We start from the raw sequence: 17,517 nt of genomic DNA, 5'->3' as shown, positions 1-17,517 counted from the left end.
GCTGGTCAAGTGCCATGGGCAAGGATGGTTTCAGAGAAGTCGAGGAGATTCTTGGGTAGAGTGGGAAATGCCTTATAGGCAGCCTTACTCATCAAAAGGAGAAAGGCTTTACAAATGAGCAGCCTAGTATTACCAGGACTTAAAGCATGGACTAGTTAACTCGCTGTAAATATACAGCGTGGCTTACCTTTTGGCAATTTCTTTGACATTACAAACATAAGATGTGCATTTTCTATGTCTTGATGTTTGTCTGACTAATAAGATTTGCCCCCAGCACAGAAAACTGTATTTATGATCTTTGCTTGTTTGAGGAATTTACCGGATTCTGAAGCCAGATTCTTCAGGTTGTTGTGTTTGGAATAACTAACTGAACACCAAAGGCAGGAGTAAGTCCAGAGAGAGACTGAATTGATGAGAGCAGTAAGACTGTCCTTGAACATGTGACTTAGCTCATGTTTTTTGGCCTTCAGTCCAAAAAGGTGTGAATGTTGCTTGCCTTTTTTCTTCCATGAACTCGTTCATGGAAGCACAGTTTTTTGTGTGCACATATTCTTGAAAAGAGAGGGATTGCATATATTTCATTTTCCTTTTGTCAGTGTTGACAGTAAGAATTTGCTTTCTGAGTCAGATACTCAATGTTCCAAATTGTGGCAGACTTAAGGACACATTGCATTTTCTCTTCTCTTACACTTGCTATGGGAAAAGAAAGTTATGCAGGGGCCAGATGTCCTGATTTATTTTGCTGTTCTCTCAGAACTCAAGGCAGCACCCATGATCTTGCTTTTGCCTTTACAGTGTGATCCACACCAACTATATATTAAGGAAGCATGCTTAACTTTCCAGCCATACCAGCTGGTCTAGTAAAAGAGTCCACCTTTGTTAGAAAATCTTGCTTTGCTTTCATTTTAAGAAACTTGGTTTCTTAGATGAGACTACTCTTAAGTTGCTTATTTCCCAACTGCAAGTAGCAATGCATCATTTATTTATTTGCTTTAAATTTAGGGGTTGTAGATTCCACTCATATCTATCCTTGTGGGAAACAGATTTAGCTATGGAAGTAGATACTGTGTTATTTTTGCAGTTGGAATATGCCTTGAACCTAACTTGCCTACCTTTGAAGAACTGATAAACAAAACCAGTCTGCATCCTGAAGGGTTTCAAACTCTGTTAAGGATCCAGTTATCAGCTGCTCAGCTGGGTGACTCCAGCTTTTAAAGTTAACCCTTTTACTCTTGCCCTGTAGTTTATTATATTTTTGCTATCTTGTGAAGGTTTGTATATTTGCAAAATAGCATACATTTCACTGTTTTGAAACTCTTACATCATTCTTTGCTGCAGCACCACCTGATGGGAAACTCAGCTACTGAACTGAAGGCGTTGGTTAATAGAATTGTAAAGCCTAGAGAGTTCATAAGCAGTCTTGTATGGACATTGTGGCTCATCCCCAGAGAAGCAGCATGCTTTGTTTATCTTTGCTGTGTTTGTTAGGTGCTGCTTCTCTTCGGAAGTACTGATTTCAAACTACCACCATCTTTTTTTAACTTACTGTTTCCTGGCTCTCTTCATCCTTCAGGGAAAGACTCTCGTCTCCTTGTCTTCAGACTCAGTGCTGTCCAAAAAGATATAGAAACAAAGCAAATGATAAGAAGCAAATATGACTGCAGAGAAAATAAACTGGAGAGAACAAAAGGTGATTTTATTATCCTATATTAAAAACATCCACTGTGGTATGATGCTTGTAGTTGCCAGGGGCTTATTAGCTCCCTTGAGGGAGCTGTACGTGTTCACCTTTATTTTTTTTCTCTGGACAGTCAGTTCAAACTTTGTTAGGCTTATATGTGAAAATAAGTCTGGTATAGTCCAGCATGACATTTTAGAACTTTGTAAAAATACTGTTACTTGGCAATCGCTGCTGATGAAAAGCTCTAGAGAAAAATAGATATGTTGCTTTCAGGATTGAGCAGTATGAGAAGAATTATGCAGGGATGTGAGACTGAAATAAAGGGCATTTTAAGATGGAGGAATATTTGCAAATCTCCTTTAAATAGTAGTGCTTAGATTAGTTTGGGTGTTGCCAGTTATTTTAGTAGACATAAACATTTTGTGGTCTTCAGAAGCAAGCTGCTTTGGAAAGCTGGAGCCTGCAGACTAGTGAAAATCCATGTGTTTAGCTTTAACTTGCAAAAGGAGTAAGGGGAAAAACAGATTTCAAGAGAGTCGTAGCCTTCTGTCTTTTTCTAGAAGTTACTGTTATCCTATTGGGAAGTTTGTAATTCTGTGTTGCTAAGTCATGCATCAGAGCCCTGTTGTACTAATCATCATACGAATACAGAACAAAAAAAGCAGACCCTACCCCAAACAGTTACAATCTAGAGCATTATTTCCTCAGGCTGCCATTTGTATGCCATTAATACTCATCATGGCAGTGAACTGAGGATTGTTGTGGCTATTCGGAACAAACTACTTCTCGTCACAAAGAAACATAATCCACGGAACAGTTTAACCAGCAGCTCTCTGCTATCATCATCTGAATCTCCAGTAGAGGAGTTCCAGTACATCCGGGTATGTCTAATCTAATCACTAATTACCTTAACAGACTGGGCAGCACTCAGCTGGTCGGGGGCGGGGGGGGCAAGACAAAGAGCATGCATTTTTATCTTCCTGAACCTCCAGACAAATAAGAGTGAGAAGCCGTATGATGGAGTTCCATCATGTATGTGCCAAAGAATTCTTTCAGATTTTTTTAATTAAATTTCTGCTTACTCTTTATCATGTTTCTGTGCTTAGAGTACATCCCTTTAAATTCATGGAGTACCTGCAGCACCCACAGCAGGAGCTTGAAAAAGAGAATAATTCTATTTACATTATAGGAAATATGCCTTTCTGACCCTCCGGTGGTTATGACGCTGGTGGATGGACCTACTGGAGACAGTGACAATATGATCTGTGTAGCGTATCGGCATCAGTTTGATTTAGTTAATGAGAGTACTGGGGAGTCCTATAGATTGCATCATGTTGAAACAAACAAGGTAAGTTTTCATCATTGAAACTATATTCTCGCAGAACCACGCTGAACATGATTTCTTGCAGACTCAGTGCATCCTGTGCTGACCTCCTGGGAGCGTAATTTATGGAGATCCTCACGTCTCTTACTTTTCACTTCTATAGCCTCTGCTTTAGGGCACTATCAGATATTTGTTCCTTTTGGGATATGCAACAATAATTATTCCCAAGAGAGGTGGTTATAGGGTATGACAGGTTAGCAAAGAGCCTGTGTTTCAGGCTCTGGAATATTGCTGTCAGCATAAATTCATTTTTCTCCTTTCTTAGTCAATAGTTTGCTTTTTGATTTTTCTTTGTGGTCTCAGCATTTTATTGTTTAAGAAGTTGCAGCAAAGTAACTTCAGTTGTTGGCCACCAGTATCTTATTCAGATTTGTCTATTTACATGTACTAAGGCTAAAATATTTACACACAGCTTTTAATTCTATGTAAGAAACTGCTGCCCAGTCAACAAGTAAATTAACTGAATCTTTCTACCTGGGACATCAGGTTGCGATTTAAGCAAATCTCCTGATTTTCAGGAAAGAGGTCCAGTATTTCCTGCTGCTGGGAAGATAACAATCTTCAGCATCTCTGAAAATCAGATAATTTGAATTGTTTAATTGTTAATTGACAACAAAAAAAGGAAGATTTTGCACAGTTAATTTTTTTTTTGTTGTTTTTAACTGATTGTTTTCCTCATAATGAGATAAGGGACTGCTCTTTTAATTTGATGGTTCTTGTTGATAGATTATTTTCTTTTTAAATAATCTGTATTTTTATTCAGATCTGATAATGAAGAGGTTTGGTATTCCTAGCAAGGGCAATACAGTGTAAGCTTCTCCACAGCACAGGAAATCTGTCTTAATCTGGATGAGGAGGAACTACAAGTAAAGAATGGGGATGAAGTAGTACACTCCCACTATCCCCTGTTCCTCTTATCCTCAGGAATCCTTATTTCCTTTGAGAACACAAAGAAAGACGACAGTTAATATGAGCTGAGCCAGTGATTTTTGTGATGTTGAAATGGGACACCACATTATTTCCATGGGTAACAGAGCAGAAATGGCTTTCAGTCACTACAAAGGATGTGTCAAAATGCATTTGGTATACTTCCAGGTCTGTTTAACAGTTCTTGACCTATACAGTAATCTTAAATCAAGAGGTGAACATCTAGCTTATTGTACAAAGGAAAGTCAAAGAACTGCTGTTCATGGAATCGGTCTCCAACCCCTCTCCCTGCCCAAGTAGTAAATGTTGTGGTCTGGGAAGCATTTGTCTGATGTTATCTTACGTATTTCACTAATAAGGTCTCATTTCCTGAACAGATACCCTACTTTTTATGGCTGTTTCGGGTTTTTTAATCTAACTGTAAAAGACAAATATGAGTTGAAATATGAGAATTTATGTAGCCTATGCTATGTAAAAAATACTGTGGTTTATCCAGCATTGGTTCTCAGTTTCTAAGTTCAGCCTATTTAGTAATCCTTAAGTAACATCCCTGTCGACTTCTGTAGGTATTAGTGGTTTTGAACCAGTAATCGGTGCATCTGATCTTTCTACTACTCATGATATGCAATGGAACTTTTTGGATTTCACTTTTTGAAAATAATTGTTATTTTTAGCATATCATGTTGATTCCCAGCTGTCCTGAAATCACCCCATTTCCCAAAAGTTGTATTGCCAAATACGTTATGTAAGTTTTTATTGCTTTGCACTGTGGGTGTGGTATTGAATATTCAGTACTGTGCAGAACAAAAGAAATTGATTTCCATCCTGAGAGCATCCTGAAAATTAATCACAAGAGGCTGCATTTGATAAAAGACTTACTTTCCCACCCCCTCTTTTTTTTTTTTTCTTTTTTCTGTAGTTGTGCACTCCCCCAACTGATTGTATTGCTTGTTAGTCAAAACCTGGTCGTAATAACCTCAGTATGCTCTGCCTGTTCATTACCCTTTCCCATTATCATTGCAGGTTAATTTTGTTGCAGCTATTGATGTATATGAAGATGGTGAAGCTGGTCTACTGTTGTGTTATAACTGTAAGTATTTAGGGAAGACCGAAAATGGTAATACCTCAACCTGCATATGTAATTCTTTTTTCATTGGAGTCTAGATCTGTATTTTAAAATAAATTTCAGTGTTTCATGGAAAGTTTTTCAATATACGTTCTTTTGCATTTAAATGTGTATTAGAGAGACTAGAAATTGAAGTACTATTTTATTGCAGGGTATGTTGAATTTGACATACTAACTGTTAGCTTTTAATTTCAGGTATATAGATGTGTATGTATATATTTATAGATGTTACCACCTTACTCACAAAAGTCCTATTTCTTCAGATATAGCTCATTCTTTAGGTAGTTACACACTTACTAGGTGTTTTCAAGACATGTACAATTTAGCATTCCACCCCTTTTTCCTCTGTGTGCTGTCCCATTCTGTCTTTGTGCTTTTTCTTCTGCCTACTTCTTGGCACCGTTGCATTATTTCATTGTAATTCTCTCAATCTCCTTTTATAAAACGGCCTTGGATATAACACGCATATGCTCTTCTCTGCAGTACAGGGGTACTTTTTCTTCCGATCCTGATAAAAATAGAAGCTCTTAGCATGAAGCAGCCTTTACGAGGCAATGCTGAAGACAAGGCATGGCTTTCTCTGTTGCAGAAGGCGTGTCCTATTTGCCTCTCCAAAGTGAACATTGATGGAGACAGGATAAATGCACCTATCTTCCAGCACTGGCTATCAGATTGGTACCACGGAGCAAGATTTAAGTGTCTCTAAACTATATCCTTCTATGCTCCGTGAGGCGTTATAGGTTGTGGTAGCTTGCCAGATTCTACCCGATTCTGGTTCACTTAGCACTGCTTCAGAACTAAAAAGCTGTCTGACAGCATAGTGAGTTCCCACCTCTATTTCTGCACACAATCAGTTCCCCCTTAGCAGGCCCATCGCTGAGCCAAAGCTAACAAACTTAGTTGATCTTAAAGTTACAAGAAAGGTGCTGCACAGGCTTGCAGTAACTTGAATTCCTATTTCTAGGACAGTGTCACAGGGAAACCCACATTTCTTCTTTAGAGAGTTTTATAATTCTGAAAGTATCACCATAGAACAAATATGAAAACACAAGATTTGGCAGTGTCCTAAGTTTGTATTTAGAAAAAGACCTGTAATACGTTTCTGGCTATAAAATTTGATTCAGTCTAAGGACATCAGTTACAGGAAAAGAACAGAATTTTGCCTAAAAAATAGAAAAGAGCTGGAAGCAGCACATATTTGAGAGGGCCATAGATGTTTACCTGGAAGCCCCCAGTACACTCATATGAGCTTGTCAAGAAAAAAAGATGATTGCAATTGCATCTCGTCTTTAAGCTTTCTTATTGTTTGCTGATATGACTTCTCAAGTCCTGAACTTTAATAGATGTTTGATCAGCACTAGTGCATGCATTTACAGAAAAATCTGTTGGTAGTGGAAAGTTAAGTTCCCCATTATCTAGATCTGTCAAATTAAAAATTTAGAATTGCATTGTCAGTAAGAAGCTGTATAAGCCAGCATTCACGTCTGACTCATAGAAAGACTGTTAATTTCAGTATCAGTGGACTTAGAGCTGCTAAGAAGTAGGTTCACAGGTTATATGATTAATGAAATCTTGGTGTCTGTAATATCCCATGTGTGTAACAGTCTTCAAAGAACGTAAACTGTGCTAGCATATGACTGCTTGAAGGGCAGAGAGGTACAGTTCTGCTGACACTGCTTTCTGAATTTTTCTTGCCTATTCTTCTATCCATAGACAAGGTAAGGAACTGATTGATAACTGTTGAAACAGAGTAATACTTACTTTGTGAAATATGATAACTTATTAAAATGTAGGTCTTTTATTTTGATGTTTCAAATGCTATGTTCACAGAGGAAGCACATTTCCCTTACCTGTTTAGATAAAGAGGGACTTCTACATAAATGTTTGATTATGTATATAATGCCTACACTTCTGCAAAATCTGCCTATAAAGTTGGTGTTTGTCATTTGCAGCGTAAGGTGATAGATGCTTCTTTTTTCTTTTTTTGTTACAGATATTTGTCAATACAGAAAAGTATATCCTTTCAATGGAGGTTCTCCACTGATCCAGCCATCAGCTTATGACTTCCACTTCAGCTGGAATCAAGTTCCTTATGCTGTTGGTAAGAAAATACCTCTTTTTGTTAGATGGCTGGTTTTTTCATTACCATTTAGGCTAGCACTTGGCTGTTAATGGAATTATAGTATGTGTGCTAGGAATAAGCATGTTACATTCATGATGCCACGTTAGCTAAGTTTCTGCATATGATAATTTTAAAAAGTGGAGCTTTGGTGCCAAGTTCTTCCTTTGCTGAACTTTTTTTCCTTTCTCTTTTTTTCTGTTTTTCATTTTCCATTCAGTCTACGTTCTGCCAGGTATGGAGAGTGAAGTTTTCTTCAGGCTTGATGTAGCTCAATGTCCATCAATATGTTAGACAACCCTTTTCATAGGAAAGGGAGATGCCGGAAGAGGTCAGATACTCAAGAACAGTTTTCATGGAGCATCCGAGAAACATTTACATTAACCATTTTTCCTTGCCAAATAATTTTTGTTTCATTGCAGTTTGTGCTTTTCCTTATATCCTTGCCTTCACTACTGATTCCATTGAGATCCGATTAGTGGTGAATGGGAACTTAGTCCACACAGCAGTTGTGCCTGAGCTTCAACTTGTAGCATCAAGGGTAAGATGCAGGAAAATCATGTTTGACTATTTTTGTGATATGCTGGATTCTAATTCACATGAAAAGTTGCTGCAGTCAAAATCCAAACAAACTAAAACTGAAACATGTGCTACTTGATCTGTGGTAACTGTTCATCTGCATGCTCTTAGTTTATATCAAGTTCAAAGAGAATCAGAATTGATCTCCCTGTCGTTTATTGCTCACAGTAATGCAGATCTGAGATACTTGACTGTTTATGGGGCACATGCTATCCCCCTCAACATCACAGATGTTCCCTCCACTTACAGTGGGATAACCTTTCCATGACCAACCCTAGGGCAATACAGCAATAGTGGCAACAGAACATAGTGGACAAACATTTGAGCTTTTACTCAGAAGATGGTAAAGAAAGTCTCACTGTACTAATGATGAGTTATTTGTCATTTCAGTCAGATATTTATTTTAAAGCTACTGCTGCGGTAAGTGGATCATCTGACAGCAGCTCTAAGGAAATGAGTTCAAGGAGTTCTCCTCAAACACCAACAGCTTATGAAATGCCAGAATGTCCTCTTTCTTCTCTAGAAGGTAACATGGTTTCCAGGCAGCTTGAATAACAATCTCTGATTGTTCCCACAGCTATCACGTCTCAGTGCAGCTGATCTTTAGTGAGCTGAGAGTCTGGAAGATAGAGATTTTCTATTCATCCACAGATATGAAGCACCTGGCTGAGCTTTTGCGCCGTAGTATCTCTTCTGAATGCACGGTAGCCCTATTTTGAGGAAATAATTTCTGTAGGAGGGGAGGAATTACGTTTCAGTAGCTTGATGAATCTCTGGCAATATGGCCAAGACTAATAATGCAAAAAGAGGTATAAAATGGTGGGAAAACTTGAGATTTCACATACACCATTCCTTCATTTAAGAAAAGCTAAACTACCACTGGATGGTTAAAGCTCTTTTGCATACCAAAAGTAAGAAGTTGTTCTAGCCTCGAAAGAGTTTGCACAGTCAATTTAGTGTAACATGATCTGTGAACCATCAGTCTGTAGGGGAACAATAATGGAGAAACAAGGGAACATCAACTAGATAATACAAGATGTAGGTATATCTTCCTCATTTAAATTTGCTGCTGCGCTGTTGGCAGAAAGGGAAAGGAGAAAGGAATCATGATTTCAGTTTTTAAAAGGCAGTGCTATTTGATGGTAAGTGGGTTGTTCCCCCCCCCCCCCCCCCCAAGTAATTAGGAAAACGTGGCATTTTATGTCACCTAAGAAGAGGAGCCCTAATTTAAACTGCTTGGGATTCAGGCTCCAATATACTTGCAGCATATTAAAATACATGGGGAATATTGCACAGGGTGCAGAGTGATGGTGTAATAGTCAGAATGCCAGCCTCAGGACATGTAAATTTACTTCCTGGTTCCACTGCTGATTCATCACATCGCCAAGGGTCACTCTTCTTTTTCTGTCTAAGTCAAATTGCAAGTCTCCACAATGTGGTTGTATTTCTTCCTCCTCCTAGCCTATTTATATTGAAGATCTCTGGGGCAAGAAAGATATTTGTTATTTGGGTTAAAAAGCACCCAGCACAACAAGTATAACTTTTCTGTATAACTTTTTGTTAGGAAGTATTAAGAACTGATTCTGTTTTGAAAGTGTAACATTGTTTTTCCCTTCTGTGTTTCAGGTGAAGTTCCATGCAAAAACCTGTACAAAATTCCTCTCAGTAATCTGGTTGGGCGAAGCATTGAACGACCTCTGAAGTCACCTTTGGCTCCCAAGGTCATCACTACTACAACATCCAGTGGCATTGCCTCTCTTCCAGTTACTCACTCGCTATCCTTATCTCGTATGGAAATTAAAGAAATTGCAAGTAGAACACGTAAAGAATTGCTGGGTAAACTCTCCTCATTCTTCAGTGTACATATCAATTGCCAAGTATATAATTTCTAATCTTTGGACCATCACAGTCAGATTTGTAAGATGCAATCAGTATTCATAAATAAGAAGTATAAACAAACAGATGAAACTCTGAGAAAGCATTATTTGCAAATAGTCTAGCCAGCATCTGATGACATTTACGTGACCGTATTCTAAGCCAGGTAGAAACTATTTAGTTAATAATGGAAAGCAGTGACAGATACCTTAACATTTTTATGAATGCTTTATTTTCTGTTGAGAGTATTAAGTCTTTTGTTCCTTTATTGAGGCCTTTTGGATGAGCCTATACCCAAGACAGACAGTGCACAGAAGCAAAAAAAGGTTCCTCGAAGACAGTCAGACCCCAAGCAGGCAGCAGTAAGATCAACTAGTAGTGACAGGTAAACATACTGACTTTAGAAAAGAACTTAAGTTAGGCTGTAAATGTTTTCAGAACTGATTGTTTTTCAACCTGTTCATGTTTATCTCAGTTGGCATGGGGTTGACTGAGACCTTTGTATACCAATGTGAATTTCATGCTAATGTGTTTGTTAGAGTATGTGAATACTACAAGTACTGAAACAATAATACTTTTTGCTAAAGGCGTGTTAATGAGCAAAGCAAGACTAAATGGGATTTTGTGGGTACCTGCTGCAGTTGAGCCTGTCATTAGGACATGGACTACTAGATCTGCATTGTGCAGGCTTGCTTGCTGTTTTCTTCGTATGCTCTTCTGTTGCTACTTCCAGAATAAATTTTGCAAAGAAACACCATAGCATTTGTCTGTTTGGCTCTGCTTACATGACCCCACTGCCATTCTCTTGTTTTCACTGTTTTCATAACATATGTTTGTGTAGAGTAGTGGCAGAATTCAGCCAAGATACAATAGATTGAGATTAACAAAACAAAAAATCTGCTGCAGTGTAAAATTGTATTTCATTTATTTCACTCTTTGAAAATTATTTGGGTGGGGGGCTTCGTTAACGTTGCCTTGGGAGGATTTTCAGTAGAGTAAAACAGAAGCTCAGTTTAATTAATGGTCTGTCTCTGTCTTTAGGATAACTTGATCGAATCTAGAAATAGCCGTTGATACTATTTGCCCTTATCTGTGTATTTTGTAGTAACTTTTGTCTTTCTCTTTGCAGGATAATCTCAAGCTCTTTTGAAAGCTATTCTGAAGGACGTCATCTTTCCACTAGTTCAGATCCTGACACTTTAGCAAACAGGGAGGAGAGCTCACCATCTAGCTATCCATTTCAGCTGATATCTTTCTATGACGAAGACATCATTGACTTGAAGTGAAGACAGTCTTAAAACCTTTCTTCCTTACTTCACTTTTTCTTACAACTCTGTGAGCTCAATGGGAATGTCACAAACACTGCTTCTAGTGGTAAAATGTGGCTGGAAGTATTGGTGATTAATCTTTATAGAACCCATGTTGTTCTGGTTAGCTCAGCCTGATTTGGTGATGCTTATATCTTTGACATAGGTATGTTTTCTTTTCTCAGTTAATGAACCATTACTTTTTGTGGCATTCTAACAGTAGGTAATCAATGAGAGATACAGGCTGAAACTGAAGTAAATAAAAAGGATTACTTGTTCTGAGCCTCTTATAATTTGAAGTACCTGGATGACATTCAGCTAAGTTGATCGCTGTTATTACCATCATGAGTTGTTTTACAACAGTGTATGTCATGTGGGAAGAGGAATTTTTATAACATAAATCACTCCTTTTGGTTTTTCAGTCTTTAAAAAAGCAAACAAAACAAAACAACAACAGAAAGGCTTGCAGGCAAGGTCTTTCCAAACAGTGCAGTCTGTCCTTGAAATGATGCAGCTGTAGTATGCTGACTGAAGAATCAAGGATGTTCTATAAAGATCAGGTAAGATACGAAGTTGCTGCTTTCTTTGCTCTGGCCTGTCCTTGCACATTTTTTAGAGAAACTTGAAAACTGTTTTGGCATTAAGAATCCTTGAGCAGAGAGACTTTTTATAGAAAACACAAACTTTCAAAATATTTCTTAAGTGGAAGTAAAAAAAGAAAACAACCAAAACAAACAAAAAAAAAACCCCAAACCAAATGTATTTCTCCATCTACTGGAAAACCGTTATTGTAGTGCACCTACAGATTTTCCCATTACAGGCGGAAGAGCCAACCCCTGATTTTCTTTCTGACTACACAAAGATTCCGATATAGGCATCAGCATTAGCTGTTGTCTGCTCTTGCACCGACAGTGTAAGTCATTATTCCGGATAATCATATTTTTCTAACTGGGTCCAGACTGAAATTTCACTGCTAAGAAGCTGGTTTTCTATGATGAAATAGTCATCTTAGATATTTTGTTACGCTAAAGGACAGGGTTTCATGTTTAAAGCTTGGTTATTTTTTAACCCTTTCCTCTATGCCAAAAATCAGTTTTAAACAGTATTTTGAAAGGGTTTGGTTTTGTTTGGGTTTTTTTTTTTTTTTTGGTTGTTCTTGGGTTTTTTTTCATGAAAATGTGATGCTTCCAGGCTTTTTATATATGAAGATTTTAGCTTTATTAGCAAGTATTTCTTGTTCTATATGTATAAATACTTCTGTATCCTTGATTTTGTTTCATAATACCATTCATGTGTCATGATTTCACTTTCTGTCCAAGCATGACCATCTGGAGATGTGTGCCTTTAGCTTCAGTCTGTCTGAATGTAAAACTGTTTTTTGCAAAGTATTTTTTGTCCAGTTTATTGTATATAATGGCTTAATTGCTCCACCTAAGAAAATATGCAAGGCCTTATCTGAAAGGATCATTTCTTACTCTCAAGTGGAGTGGCTGATGAAGGAAAGAAGCAATATTTTCAACAGTAATTAATCTAGGAGCAGTACTAGTATTAACCAGTGGCTACTATTATTTTAGTATTTTTGCACCCATAGATGTGTGGGGTGAACCTTAATAAACACCTAAAAGGAAGTGCCAGCTCAAAGTCTTTGCAAGAGCTTGTAATTCTTTTTGAGAATATTATTTCCAGACATTGTGTTAATTTACCCTGTCCTATTTATCTGGGCAGCTAAGGTTTAAGAAAATCAATCTGAAAGTATCATGTGGTGCTTATTCTCCTGGAAGTTGTAAAGACTTCTGTGGACTTACCGAATCCACTTTAGGGAGCACTGCTTGCACTTAGGTATTTTTAGAAAGCAAAAGCACCACCTTTTTCCATAAACGGATTTCTTGACGTAGTATTTAATTTCTGTTACGTAGGTGTTCATTTGAAGACTGTACCAGTGTGTTGCAAAAACTGGGGCTCTAGTTAAAATACAATTTTAACTGGAAACTTTGCTTTGCACTGTTAGGATGTCAGATTTTAAATATATTGCAGATGTTCACCTGTGCTATTCTAGCTAGATTTGACATGACTAAACCATAGTTCGATAGCAGTTGAAGCAATATATGGAGATTTTAAAGCTTGTTTTGAAGAACCTGAACAAGCACATATTTAGATATCCTGAAAGACAATCCTTAGAGTTGGAGCACTAGGGAGATCGAGAAGAATGAGGAAAGCTTGACAGAAAGCTTGACTACTGGTTATGATGGTAGTCAGGATGCATATAGATGTGGCATTTGCATCATAACCGAGACATGATTATAGGAAGAGGGGCCATAAAGCAAGAGTTACTTTCTTTAACCAGACCCACAGCAGTGGCTGTAAAGTATTGCCATAAAGGAAGAGAGAGTGTGAGTGTGTGTGTGCGCGCGCGCGCGAGAACCTTTGAAAGTCTGCCTGTAATCACAGCATTGATGATGTCTAGCAAATACTAACAAACAGCAAAAGGACTGTAAGGAGTACAGATTAAATTTGATTGCTTAAACTAGACAAAACCAGATCAGACTAGCTTCATGGTACTTGATCTGGAACAGGATGTTGGTATAGTTTGAAGAGGGAAGCCCAGCAACTGCCTCCCCCCGAACCTCCCACCTGAATTTTACGCTATAGCTTGACTTAATGGGTCAGGTGCAAGCTGTTATGCAGGTCACAGTGGGAACTATCAGACCTCACAGACTTACTACTCGTATAGGACAGGAATGATCTGAACCCTGGAAAAAACATACCTGCCTTCATTCCTAATGTATGCAGTAAGTGCCTTAACAAGGCTGCCAGTTCTTGAGTTTTTGCTTCTGTAATTAATCAGCATGTCTAGCAGGATGTAGGGATAATATTAGACCTAGCAAAAGAAGTTGGGAGGGATCAGGCAACATTAGTTTGGTTTATATGATACCTAGAGATGGTAGCTGAGGCTTTAGGGTCATGTATATGTAGTTTACTACCTACTTACTGTTTGAGAGCAGCCCAGAGTATAGGTAGAAGGCAGAGAACATGATAATAATGTTCCAATTTTGCTTGACACAAGCCACAAGAACAAAATTCTGTGAAGGTCTTTATCACTTTTATTGTATCAAAAGACAAAATATCACACAATAATGTGAAGTTGCTGGCACAACTGGACAAATAGCCACTGTACAAGGATGTAGTTTCTGTGGGCTCTTAATAGTCTCATCAGACTGCCATGAGTTACATGCCTCTTAGCGTGATGAGTTGGCATCCTCTGAACTAGCTTCTAGCCATTGTTTCTCTCAAAACATTGTCTCAGATAGGTACCGTTCAGACTGCTAATTAAAATCAAACCAAAAGCTCTTGTGCATCATTTATAAAGGGCAAGGTTTTTATACATCTGTACAACCTCTCCTACTTCAGGCCAGTGTCAGATGACAAGGCTTGTTGTACTTGGGATGGACACAGCTATATTGTTGTTCACCCCAGCCTTAGAGCCTTGTTTCCCTTCTGCTTTCCCAGAATGTGCATGCATCTACTCTTTAAAACTTAGGAAGTAGTCTTGGGCACAAATTGTAGCCATGTCGACCCTAAGCACAACCCTTCCTACTTTCACATCTTATGTTAAAGCTGCCCTTAGCCTGCATTCTTGTGTGGCTGCCCATCTCATGGATAAGAGAAAAGATAATCTTTGAATCTGCAGTTATGCAAGATGGGTGTTGCTCTAATAGACAGCAATACTGAAAAATCTTGCTATAGATGGATGGAAGAAATTCTTTCTGTGAAGGAAGACTTGTTAACCAAGTTGAACACTTGCTATCAAGCAAAGCTCAACTGAAGGCCCATTCTGGACTCTTAAAACAGGTTATGTTTATGCAAGAAATGTTTTCTATCCCGACATGCTGGATTTGTTGGAGGAGGTAGGGTTCTTTTAACCTCTTCTGGCTGATAGTATTGTCATCACTTCAGCACTGTGCCTTAGTCTGACTAAGTTATAGGAATGTCATTTACTTTGGTGCAAGCAGTGGACTGTACAGGCGAATGTACTCATGCCTCCTCACCAGCATGGGTAATGATGCATGGAATCACAGAATAGTTGAGGTTGGAAGGGACCACTGCAGATCATCTAGTCCAGTACCCACACACCTCCACTCAAAACAGCATCGGTGTCAGGTTGTTCAGTGCCATGTTGTTGTGTTTTGGGTCTGTTCAAAATGGGGATGCTACATTTTGAGCTACTCATCATCTTTGTCCTGCATTTGTATTACAGCATGCATATAAACCATCACCACAGCTGTGAAGTGTGACTAGGACTCAAGAGCCCCAAGACACATGGGCTACATTAGTTCTTTCACACACAGCTCTTAAGGCTGAGGCTTTGATGAGACCTTCCCAAAGTCTGTACAGTTTGGGCTTCAGGAACTGTTGTAGACTAACAATCATTTTTGTCCAGCTCTTTCTTCTAGTAGCAATGCAGTACACATAAATTTTATAAAAGTTTGAAAGTAACAAAACACTTCCATCTAAGGCGAGAGAAAGACCCACATGCAATTTGAAAGGGCTAGGTGGGGGTTCCTGGTGGCAAGAGGTCTGGACGCTAGGTTGAATGGATGTATGGATACCTTCAGTTTCCTGGTTTGCAAGGAGCAAGTATGGCCTGTTCTGATCACAATCCTGTTCTAGTTTGGGGCTGGGGTTTTTTTGTGTTTTGCTTGTTTTGATTTCTTGGGGTTTGGGTTTTTTTGGTTGTTTTTGTTTATTGCAATGCATAACATACAGGATGCAAGTGGCACCCAGAATGAATAGCAGGTTTGCTGTCTGCCTTCATGTGACTATTTCTATACATGTGCAAGCATTTGTAATTGATTGGTAGATTTTTTTTTTTTTTTTTTAGGCCAGTCAACTGAATAAATATTTAAACAGATCTTAATAGGGCAGGGGACAGGTAGCACCCATGTGAAGTGTAACTCTTATTACATAACCAGTTACACATGGTCAAGGTTGCTGCTCCCAATATTTACTTTCTGCTGTTCTACGTATTCCAGCTCGGATTCAAGCTCATGCATATTTTCCTAAAGGTGTGGATCTATAACTTGTGCTTGCAGATGCAGCAGCTTTCCCAGAGCTATTGGCTTAGTCTGTATTTGAGATATATAATCCTTTGGGTTTGGCTTTATTTTTTAATATATATAAATATGTATGTATATACATATATATATATGTGTGTGTGTGTGTGTGCGCGCACGTGTGTGTGTGTATTTGTAATTTCTACCACAAGTTTTACAGGATTAAAAGTTCCAAGCATATACAGGAATCTAAAGTAATGTGATCTTATGGGGGCGTGGGGGGTGGGGGTGGGGAATCCCATCTGCAAGTGATAAGGTATTTCAGAATCATTTTTGTTGCCTTCTGTGTATGAAAATGAGTACCATACTCCTGTCATTGTTAACAATCTGATGTCATGGTTCATATGCACAGTGCTTGCTCCTTCTGTTAAAGTAGTATTTTCTCAGATAGGCTTAGCCTGATTTTGTGGAGGAATGAATTATACCCTGAGAACCTAGTATTAACAATATGGGAAAGCTCCTATGACAGTATGCAGCAAACATCTGTACTTGCATGCAGGTTAGGAAGTATTTTTACCCGTACTAGTTGAGCACAGCAACTTCACCAGCCTGTATACTGCCCAGCTGCTTTGCTTTGTTGCTGACCTGCAACTGACTGGCTCCCATTTGCTACGGGAAATCATGATATTAGCACATGATTTGAAGAGAAAATTTAAGGATTATTTTCTGCATATTTACTTATAGCTCTATTAGGTATTTAGCTGGTTGAATGGAAAATGTTATGTCTCTAAAGGTTTATGCAAAAAGTGTTTATCAAGCTGGAATGTCGGTTTTAACTAAGTCTTTGAATGTTAGCAGACTGCTTTGTAATTTAATAATTGCATATTGTTAAGACTGTTGCTACATTTGTGATCAAAGACTCTTTATCTACCACTTGTCTTAAATGCTGATGTATTAACCATTGTTTTTAATGTCATGTGATAGTGTGTATGTTTTATGTTTTAGATGTGACATCCAAATAGAAACAGTCCTATCACAGCTGAAACTGTTTTAAGTGCCATTTATCACCTTTGTGAAGGAGTAACAGAAGATTTATTCCTTCATATATAATAAACCATAAATTTGACCTCACTTCTTTCTTTCACACATGCAGAACTAATGGCTTTTCCAAATTTGGTTCATCAGACAAGAAATTAAAGAGCCAGGAGGTAGTACACTATTGCAGACAGCTCTGGATTACTGTTTCCATTTGAGTGAGTTGTCTGGAAATTTTGTTTCAGAGATGTCATTCATTTAAGTGCTGTATCATACCTATGAGATTGGTGTTTGTGTCTTAAGCATTACCCATCTTTGACAAAACTATAATCCAGCATTGGTTTGTGTTTCCAGGCATCTTTTAGACTTTCAGAGACCTGCTCTAACTGGAGATCTTTACCCCTTAAATTAACACTACAGAGGATAGTGAGAA

General features: G+C 38.2%; 1 protein-coding gene across 1 annotated transcript in view; it reads left to right on the top strand.

Annotated features, from left to right (window-relative positions):
* The window catches only part of GARNL3 (GTPase activating Rap/RanGAP domain like 3), a 52,191-nt gene extending 41,214 nt beyond the window's left edge, over positions 1–10,977 (top strand). The window contains exons 20-29 of the mRNA XM_075716830.1: positions 1,574–1,690; positions 2,390–2,562; positions 2,871–3,029; positions 5,016–5,082; positions 7,112–7,219; positions 7,660–7,778; positions 8,207–8,341; positions 9,436–9,652; positions 9,965–10,076; positions 10,797–10,977. Of these exons, the coding sequence (XP_075572945.1) occupies positions 1,574–1,690; positions 2,390–2,562; positions 2,871–3,029; positions 5,016–5,082; positions 7,112–7,219; positions 7,660–7,778; positions 8,207–8,341; positions 9,436–9,652; positions 9,965–10,076; positions 10,797–10,977 (1,388 nt within the window). The remainder of the gene's footprint in view (positions 1–1,573; positions 1,691–2,389; positions 2,563–2,870; positions 3,030–5,015; positions 5,083–7,111; positions 7,220–7,659; positions 7,779–8,206; positions 8,342–9,435; positions 9,653–9,964; positions 10,077–10,796) is intronic.
* Positions 10,978–17,517: the final 6,540 nt, after the last annotated feature.

Source organism: Pelecanus crispus, chromosome 9 (assembly GCF_030463565.1).
Source record: "Pelecanus crispus isolate bPelCri1 chromosome 9, bPelCri1.pri, whole genome shotgun sequence".
NCBI lineage: Eukaryota > Metazoa > Chordata > Aves > Pelecaniformes > Pelecanidae > Pelecanus > Pelecanus crispus.
This window is presented reverse-complemented; position numbering and strand designations above follow the sequence as displayed.